The sequence below is a fragment of the Myotis davidii genome, unplaced genomic scaffold (genome assembly GCF_000327345.1).
Source record: "Myotis davidii unplaced genomic scaffold, ASM32734v1 scaffold93, whole genome shotgun sequence".
NCBI classification, from domain to species: domain Eukaryota; kingdom Metazoa; phylum Chordata; class Mammalia; order Chiroptera; family Vespertilionidae; genus Myotis; species Myotis davidii.
This window is the reverse complement of record NW_006292095.1, coordinates 3,684,319-3,695,036: the sequence shown is the minus strand read 5'-3', so window position 1 is coordinate 3,695,036 and position 10,718 is coordinate 3,684,319. Positions and strand designations below refer to the sequence as shown.

At 36.4% G+C, this 10,718-nt stretch overlaps 1 protein-coding gene across 1 annotated transcript in view; it reads right to left on the bottom strand.

The window, feature by feature from the left end:
* ADAM2 (ADAM metallopeptidase domain 2) overlaps window positions 1-10,718 on the bottom strand; it is a 78,848-nt gene that overhangs the window by 8,285 nt on the left and 59,845 nt on the right. The window contains exons 16-17 of the mRNA XM_006765640.1: window positions 1,852-1,926; window positions 1,448-1,586 (exon numbers count right to left, since the gene is read on the bottom strand). Of these exons, the coding sequence (XP_006765703.1) occupies window positions 1,448-1,586; window positions 1,852-1,926 (214 nt within the window). The remainder of the gene's footprint in view (window positions 1-1,447; window positions 1,587-1,851; window positions 1,927-10,718) is intronic.

The following is a 10,718-nucleotide window of genomic DNA, read 5'->3' as shown; positions in this document are numbered from 1 at the left end:
ATTTTCATTTATGTATGAGAAAGACATATAGATGTGATAGATATATGATGATAGCTAGCTAGATAGTAGATAGATAGATAGATAGATAGATAGATAGATAGATAGAGGGAGCTGTGTAAGCAACTACAAATTTAGTAACTTAAAACATTCATTTAAAATTGATCATTGTGTGGGTCATCAATTTGGGAAGGGCTTAGTTGTGTAGTTGTGGTTTTGTGCCTCAATGTAATCAAATTTCATTCAGAGCAAATGAGTTTCAACAGAATAAGTGGTCCAAGAAAGAGAAGCCAGAATTTATATTCTAAAAGACCCAGTCAGAATCTGTAGTAAGACTATGGCAGTCCCAGAATCTCACTTCTGAACATTTTATTGATTAATCATATCACTAAGGTCAACCTAGATTCTAGCAAAAGAGTGGTCTCCTCTGCTCATTGGGGAAATGGCATGTGTGTGGATGAACAGAAGCAATTAATTTCAAATGATTTCAAAATAAGCTACTGCCAGTTAATTGTTACCACTAAAATGGAAACAGTTTGAAAATGCTTAAATATTATATTGTTATAATTTAGTAATCTATTACACATGGTCTTAAACAATGAAATGAATGTGGAAATGTTACGAACTACCTTTGGCACAAAATCTGGTAAAACCTGCTTTAATTATATGCAGATTTAGGTTTTTATATCAAGTCTGGCCCTATGCATCATTGGATATGCTGGCTTGCTCCAAGGTCCATTCCTGCAGTGAACAAAAACCATTATAGGATACTACATTCCCCCAGTTCATTGACTTTTTGTCTTCTCGTTAGATTTAGCCAATGGAAGTCACTGGATACAATTTAGAGTATCAGAAGAGTAAAATATCCATAGTTTTTATCCCCTTTCCTCTGCTACATCACTAATAATGGCTGTGAATGCTCCATATCTCTACCTCATGCCAGACAGCACCTCTCCTTGTAATTTACATACTAATATATAGATTTGACTAAAGTTCTATGTCATTCCACATGGCTCAGATTCTGGTTCCAGAAATGCCACCTCCTTTTATTGTCCCAGTAGGCCCAAGAAGTAATGAATTTCTGCTGTTGCTAATCTCAAGTTTGCTTCACCATTCTCTGATTGGTTTTTATCTCTGCTATTACTTTACTCTCTGTAAGTAAAACATAAGTTAAATAGACTGTCAAACCTCAGAGGGAAAGTAGGGGAAGGGGGTGAGGGCATGAGTAGGGGGATGGAGGGGCAATGGGGGGATAAGGGCACATATGTGATACCTTAATCAATAAAGAAAAAACATAACTATACATGATTTATTATTTGATGTTCAGACATAATCTAAATATAAATCTATAGGCAAAGCAGCATTTATTTCTTTAATTTAATAAGCTAAAATAAGTTAAGATGTGTTTTAATTGTGTTTTCAATTAGCTTTTATTACTTACCAAGATTACGGGCTTGGGCTGGTGTTGTTGCAACAGCTAGAAAATTGCCACTGTCAACACTCCCGCCAGGAAATGAATCTTCTTCATTTTGGCAATCTGGAGGTAAATATTTGGGATTACAGTGGCAGTTTTTTTTATTATTGCATACCTGAAAACAGGAAAAATGCCACTTTATAATATAAATAGTTCAAATTATTTGTGTACAACTAGAATTTTAAAATAATACTTAAGTCAGATAAGACCAATTTTCTTATGTGGCTTATGAGTACTTGAGTCCTCGCGCGCACGCGCGCGTGTGTGTGTGTGTGTGTGTGTGTGTGTGTGTGTGTGTGTGTGTGTTTAGCTGTGTGTGTGCTTTCCTAGGATCACTCTCAATGATACCTATTCTTGTGTGTCATAAGACTGGTACTTACACCTTGATTGTGGCATTTTTGTGGAGTACAGTCATAGTTCAAGTCATTATCTATACACTTCTGTTTCCTGCACAACTAAAAAGGAAATAAGCCAAAGTAAGTTAACTGAAATGGCATCTATATTTGTCATCTAATTAAGAGATATTGGTTTAAGAATAAATATTAATATACTAGAATCAGTGAGTAATTTATAGTGCTATGTTTTTAGCACTAGATGAGACTCTGATTATCTGAGAGTAAACAAAACATTAAAAACATCTTCCCTGCCTTTGCTGGGATGGACGGTACAGACCTGAAATAAATAAAATCAAAGATTAACATGTGATAACTAGTGTAATGAAAAAAATAGTTATATTAAAAATACAGGGAATTTACTAATATATGAGAAAAGTAAAATAGTATGGAGCACTAACATTGAACAGAATTTAACCAAGCATTGAAATGAAAAGTACTTGTAGAAAAAGAAATAATATTTAAAATGACCCTACATTGGAAATAGTATGGAACCTTTGAAAAATATTAAGGGCAATGTAGCTCTTACACAGAAAACAGCCATTGAATGATTGATTAATATTTGAGTTCTACAATGTGCTTGGCCCTGAACACACACACACACACACACACACACACACACACAATTCTATTGTTCATATTACAGTAAAAAATATAGAGACACAAACACAGGCCCCCAAAAAAACCCTAAGCATGATGGGACTGAAGTTGTTATGGTAGGTTTGTGTAGGACCTTCTGATCTCAATCAGAAAGTTGGCCTATTACCTATAAGCAATTGGTTTTATTTAGAGATTTAATTGAAAATGGGAAGCCAATAAAAGTAGATTTTGGAAAAGAAGATGGAAAGGCAGAAGAAAATGTAGAGAGATAAATTAGAATGTCATTACAATAGTCCAGGAAAACAACCATAGAGTGAAATTGAGTGGTATTAAACTTTAGATGAAAACCAGTAGCTGTATTTGAGATATAGTTAAAAAGTTTAATCCACCTAAGTTTAGTGATATATATGATGGAAAGAGAGATGGGTCAATGACAACAAGGTTTCTAGCTTGTATAACTCTTTTGGTTGTGGCACAATTAATTGAGATAGGGAAAGCTGGGCATAAAGTTCAAAAGTTTAAAATATTTACAATATTTTTTAAGACTTCTTTCAACTTGTAATATTAAGTAAGACTATGCTTTAAAAATGAAAAATAATGTTACTGCATTCATAGAAAGCCTTAGGGTAACTGATAATAAACCAAATAACACATAATTGGAAATATTATTTTTATAAAAGTTTTCTAAATAACATTGTCAATATTTCTTTGGGATTCTTTTCTCTTGAAATATGTATGACCATACTGTACTAATTTTTAAGGCTGGAGAGTGAATAGAATCTGCTCACATAGATTTTGCTAAACATTACTGAGCATGGGGAATACATTATTGATAGCGTCTGATAATTATAGCAACACATAACTCTAAAACTTAGAAAGAAATATACTGATGACAAGTATAGTCAGGTTATTTTGAGTAGATGTGGAAATAGTCTAAACGTTCTAGCTCTGGATAGAGATTAGTGTTCCTGCAGTTAAAAACATATCTGTTCTGTTAGAATGACCCCTTAACAACTAACTAGAACTTAGGCAGAGAAGTTAGATGTATAATTATCAGAGCTGTTGTCCAGAAGAAGATAAACCTAATTCTCAGAATTGTTAAATTCTTTGAGTCACACTAGAAAGTTGAGAAGGAATTATTGATATTGTTTCTGTGCAATGAAATTATTTTTTTCTGATTTAGCCTGTGTACTTCTGTTATACCATGGAGGAAGGCTAGGGAGAAACACCATCCAAAGTGGGAATCTATAAAACTGCCAAAATTATTTATCTCCACATAAGAATAATATAATGAAAATAATTGTTCTTCATCAAACTCTCTTAAACATATATATTTTTTAATTTTTATGAGACAAGAAATATAATGCATCTTCTTGTTCTTGTCACTTAGGCATAGTAGGTTTCTGAAGAAACATTCTTGTATGGAGTGCCTAAAATGATGAGTAACACAAACAAAATATATATATATTCTTTTAAAATAAACACATCGTCGTTACCGAAAATAAAGTAAAAGTTATTTTTAAGCTCAGAAAATGCAAGACAATGTGATTTCTCAAAAGAATCAAATACTGAAGCCAGCATTATTCCAGTGGCCATCAGTGACCAGACATATAGGATTTAAATGATCATGTGTACCCTACACCAGTGACACTGATGAGCAGGTTTTACGTAATCTTGAAAAAAAATTCTGGAGAGTAAAATAGTGCACTAGGAAGTCCCAAGTTGTTTTCCCTTAGAGATATTTTTTTAAAAAGGAGGAAGAAAGAGAGGGAAGAAGGGAGAAAGAAAGGAAGGAAACCTATAGGAACTAGGGAAGCAGTCTAAGATCTAAAGCAACCAAGCAAACCCCAATCAAGAGAAAGCCAAAAAGGCAGAAACCTTTGTGGCTTTTTTGTTCAACCTTGTGTCGCTCCTTTGGCACAGTCTTGGTTTGAAGAAGCTGAGTTCCCAATTCCCTCCCTAAACTGAAGGGTGCAGAAAAGACCATATTTTCAATATTACATCTGAGAAGTTCCTGAGGACTTGTCTCATTTACCTAATTTAAATCTCAAATGGAGAGATGCAATGGACACTGCTCAGGAACACTAAGACTTTGCTGACACCTGGGGCAAGAGATTGTTGGTGGAGACATACAATAGATCACTTAAAGCCCCAAAGAAATGCTTGCATGAGACTATTTGGAATAATAAGACATTTAAAGCATTCATAAATGTGGGAAATCAAAAAAGTCATACAGAGGCCCTGGAAAGATGCATATTACAAAAGTTATCAGACCACAGCTCTCTCCACAGGCTGATGCCAAGGGTCAGAGCTACCCAACAAATTAGTACAGGACTGTCCCTGCCCAGAGCCAGCCTGAAAACAATGGGGGAAGTGATTGTTTTATTTAAAAGATCACAAGAAATAAAAAGAAACAGAAAAGCATATCTCATTTAAGTGAAGTGACATGTTAGTTTTAAATAACTATACTACATCTGCTGAAGAAGATAAATGAAAACTGGATAATGAAAGGAAATTAGCCCTAGCCAGTTTTGCTCAGTGGATAGATCATTGGCCTGTGGATTGAAAGGTCCCAGGTTCCATACTGGTCAAATCAGGTACCTTGATTGCAGGCTCCTTTCTGGCCGGACCCTGGTGAGGGCGCCTGCAGGAGGCAACCAATCAATATGTTTCTCTCACATCGATATTTCTCTCTGTCTTTTCCTCTTTCTTCTACTCTCTAAAAAATCAATGGAAAAAATATCCTTAGGTGAAGATTGAAAAAAAAAAAGAAAGAAAGAAAAAGAATAGAAGGAAATTAGAAAACTGACATGAACAAAATGAGAATATCAACAAAGATATTGCAATTTTAAAAAGCAATAAAAATGATGAAAAATACAATACAGGCATACCTCTTTTTCTTGTGCTTCACTTTATTGCACTTTACAGAATATATATATATATACTGAAGGTTTGTGGTAACCCTGTGTTAAGCCAGACTATTGGCACCATTTTTCCAATAGCATTTGCTCACTTTTTGTCTCTGTGTCACATTTTGATGACTTTCACAATATTTCATAGCTTTCCATTATTATTTTTGTTATAGTGATCTGTGATCAGTGCCTACGATGTTCCATTGCAATTGTTTTGAGGTACCATGAACCATGAACATGTAAGATGGCACATGTAATCAATAAATGTTGTGTGTGTTCTGACCACTCCACCAGACTGGCTGTTTCCTTATCTCACTCCCTCTCCTCAAGTCTCCCTATTCCCTGAGACACACAATTTTTGAATTTGACAAATTAATCACCCTACAATGACCTCTATTGGAGGCCCTAAGATTTTTGGGACAAAAATCTTGAGGCCCTTAAGAGTCATGTTAACTATACTCTACCTTTGCCCTATAAATGGAACAATGAAGCCTGATGACAGCACATCTATTTATAACATGGTTTACTGAATCTTTTCAGGCCCCTGTTGTGACTTACTGCTCAGAAGAATATATTTATTTTATTTATTTTTTGTCAATTGAGCCTACAACTGAGATATGTGCCCTTGACTGGAATTGAACCAGGGACCCTTCAGTCCTTGCAGGCTGAGGCTCTATCCACTTAGCCCAACTGGCTAGGACAGAAAAGATTTTAAAACATTACTGCTCATTGGCAGTGCACCTAGACACCCAAGACCTCTGATGAAGATGAACAATGAGATTGTGTGTGTGTGTGTGTGTGTGTTTCATGCTTGCTAATACAACTTCCATTCTGTAGCCCACAGATCGTCTTATTATGTAAGGAATACATTTTGAAAGACTATCGCTGTTATAATAGTGATTCCTCTGATGGGTTTCAGCAAAGTACATTGAAAACCTTTTGGAAATGATTCACCATTCTAAATGTCATTAAGAACATTTGTGACTCATGGAAAGAGGTCAAAATATCAACATTATCAGGAGTTTAAAAGAAGTTGATTCCAACGGTCATGGATGACTGAGAGGTTCAATACCTCAGTGGAGGAGGCACCTGCAGGTGTGGTGGAAATAGCAAGAGAACTAGCATTAGAAGTGGAGCCTGAAGATATGACTGAGTTGCTACCATCTCATGATAAAACTTTAATGGATCAGGAGTTGCTTCTTATGAATGAACAAAGAAGTTGGTCTGTTGGAATGAAATCTATTCCTGGTGAAGATGTTGTGAAGACTGTTGAAATGACAACAAAGAATTTAGAATATTATGTAAACTTAACAGATAAAGCAGTGCAGTGCTTTGGAAGATTGACTCCAATTTTAAAAGAAGATCTGTTGGTAAAATGCTATCAAGTAATGCAGAAAAATTGTTCATGAAAGGAGGAGTCAATGGGTGAAGCAATCTTTATTGTCTTATTTTAAGAAATTGTCACAGCCACCTGAACATTCAAAAATGATCATCCTTATCAGTCAGCAGCCATCAACACCAAGACAAGACCCTTTACTATAAAAAAGATTATGAACTTGTTAAAGACTCAAATGATGGTTAGCATTTTTTAGCAATGAAGTATTTTTAAAGTGTGTGCATTATTTTTTAATTATTATGTAACATAATAACCAGTTGCATTTCTGTATATCAATGCTGCACAATTTAAAAAGGAAATTAAGTAAGCAGTCCCTTTTTCAATAGCATCAAAAAGAATAAAATACTAAGGAATAAACTTAATCAAGGAGTTGAAGACGTATTGCTGAAAATTATGAAACATTCTTGAAACATATTAAATAAGACACATACACATAGAAATATATCTTATGTTCATGCATATTTTACATCAAAAATAGTATGTTATACCCAGTTCTTTATAAACTAGGATAAAAGGTAATAACACTAAGCTCATATTGTAAGAACAATATAGTTTATCCTTGAACAACTGAGGGGTAATGGTGCTGATTCACTTGTAGTTGAAAATTAGAGTATAACTTTTGACTCCCCCAAAACATAACTACAGTCAGTTCTTTGTATCCATGGACAAATTAGTTCTAAAATCCATGGATGCTCAAGTTCCTTATGCAAAATGGCATATAAACAATACATACCTTCATCTCTCCACATCTGTGGTTTCCCACCTGTGGATCAAAAATATTGTTTTCAATCCACTGTTAATTAAATCCACAGATGAGAAACTGTGGATATGGAGAGTTGGCTGTATTTATTGAAAAGAATTCATATATAGCTTTATAATGTCCGGGAATTAAAATAATATGTATAGGATTCAATACTTTTTGCTATTTTTTTGTTGATAAAAGGAATTTTGAAATTTCTTGTGACAAAGTGTTCATTCAAATCCAAATGAACATTTACATATTAGTATGTAAAAAATGATATTCTAATTTGCAGAATACATAAAAATTTTTGAGCACGAATATGCAGCTAGCTTGATCATCTTTTGCTAAAAGCAAGATATAATATACATGAAGCCAACATTTTGCGGCCACTGCTTGGCTAAGACCTTCCAAAATCTCTATCCAGCCTCTCTATCTCTCTACCTTGAAACAGAAACTTCTTCAACATCATCATGTATTTTTTTTAATGATAAACAGTAGCATGATTTCAAACTGCTGAAGTAGATGTCTATTTGATAAAGTATCACCTTGGTACACCCTTTCCTCCCATTCCCTCTTACAATAATCCTTCTTGAAATGTGAAGATAGTTGGAGTTCCATTAATCATCTTGAAAACATAAGGAAGAGTATCACTTTACCAGAAAAGGATCTATAGCTGAAAAACTAGACTGAGTCTGGATCATTGATGATATGATGAAACCCCATGACATCTCTAATGGACAATTTTTTGCATGACAAAAGAATGGCTTAATCCATACCCTGTTTAAGCCATTCTTGGTGGATAAAACCATTCTCGGTGGTTCTTATTTCCTGTGCAATTCCTCACTTATACAGTCTGTGGTAAATTATTTAGAAATAATAGAGAGTTAAAAATTAAAGACAGTTTATGCAATAATTTGGGAAAATTTTGCAAAGTGAATTTTATAAAAGCAAACTTATTACAAAGTTTTTTAAATGTCTGAATTTTATGTGAGAATTTGGGATAACAATTATTCATTTATAATTTTATTCATAATTTTTAAAATTAATATTAGTAATGTTTTAATAAGATTTTATTATGTATGACAAATCTATATATATAAAAGCCCAGCAACCATTACTGTGGAATAACCAGAACAACCAGAACGACTGGTGGCTATGCCGCACACTGTGGCAGCCAACCAGCCTGATCCAGGCCCCAGTTGCCTCCCTCCCCGCCCAGCCCCCGATTGGCCTCCAACACCCCGATAGGGGGCGGGGACAGCTGCCAACCACCTGCGGCCCCTCCCCCTGGATGACCCCTCCCCTGGTCAGCCTCCAACACCTCTATATCACTGCCTGGCTCCTGGTGCGTTTACATTTAGTGTAAGCACAAGAAAATAATTATCAGTCCCTTTTGACCCTGACCAGAGTCTCCAGAGGGCTCTGCTAATATTGCAGCCAAGGTGTGGAATTCTCCCTCCATGTCCCAAGTTAGCCAAAAAGGCAACCTAAGCATTAACGGGATGGTGGCCATTTGCTGAGGAGTATAGAGAGGCTGGATGGGGATTTTGTGAAATTGCGGTGCCTTGCAAATTAGATGAGCTTTCAATCTCTCTTTAAATGGGGCAGCTAAGAGGACCCACAGGCTACCAGGAGCAACAGCGAAGGGTAGGCAAATTCAAAAAAAGAGAAACTTTTAAACAAACAGACATGAAGATCATATTGGGAAACTAAGGGTAGTGCCCCAGAAAGAACATAAAAATCATTAAAGGGTCATCATCCATCTTGATATACATTTGCAAACAACACATAACTTCATCTCATGGCTTGTGAAATGCAAAACAGTTCTGTTTTGGGTTTTCTTTTGACCATCCTTAAAGTATAATTAGATCCAGCTGGAGGAAAGCTATAGCTACCAGCCTTAGACACCCCATCTGGCCCCATCCCTGATTGGTCCCCATTGGGGTGGGCCGAATGTACCCCACCCATGCACGAATTTGTGCACTGGGCTTCTAGTATTTCCACAAGACCAGGTGAAAAGAATATATTATACACATGTATACATTCATAATGATTTACAATTAAAATGTGAAAAATTTTAAGATTTCATTTATTCCTGGTTACAACCAAACATAAATTTTTACTCATCATTTCCAAAATAACTATTCTGCTCCCAAGCCAATTATATTTTGCCTTTCCCTATATTCTTCATCAAGCAATTTAATGCATTATACTTCTTATTAGATGAGAGAAAATTTGTAACTTAAAATTTAGATTTAAGAATAATTTAAACCAGCTTTGTTGTATACTTATGTATATATACCTCAGCGACATATATTTCATAGAGCAAAAATATAGGAAGACAGAAATTCTGATACATATAAATCTGTACAATCTTATATAATAAAGAGGTAGTATGCAAATTAACCCTCACATCCTCACTAGATGGCTGCATATGACCAGGCTGGCAGGGGGGTTAGTGAGGGATGACCAAACAACTGGACAGCAGGCTGCATGGGGCAACCAGGCCAGCAGAGAGCAGGGGAAGGCAGTTGGGGGCAACCAGGCCAGCAGGATGGGGACAGTGAGGGGCAACTAGGCTGGTGGGGGTGGGTAGTTGGGGGCAAACAGGCCAGCAGAGTGGGGCTTTTGGGGGTGACCAGGATGGCAGGGGTACAGTAACAAGAGACCAGGCCAGCAGGGGGATGGGGGAGTTAGGAGCTACCAGGCTGGCATGCAGAGATAGTGAGGAGCAATTAGGCTGGCAGGGGGTCATTTAGGAGTGACCAGGCAGGCAGGCAGGTGAGCGATTAGGAGCCAGCATCCAGGATTGTGAGAAGGATGTCTGACTGCTGGTTTAGGCCCAATCTCCAGGATCCCGAGGGGTCCTGAATTGGAGATGGTATAGGCTGCCCCCCCCTTCCCATGTATGAATTTCATGCCCTGGACCTCTCGTGGATAATTAAATTAGATAATAGAATGGGATGTTCTTGTAAAACATATGCAGTTAGTATAGCTACATAAGTATGTTATATATTGATGTCCTAAAAGAATCTACTTATATAAAAGCCATGGGTGGTGTTCATCACGTCCAGAAGAACTGCTGCGACCAAGTGAAAAGAAGTCAGTCCTGCAGGGGTTGTCTTGGCAATGGCTGCGCCCTCCCCCAAGCTGTTTCCTGTAAGGGCGGGGTTTGAGGCAGGAACCTGCCCTTGGAGCATGGGGG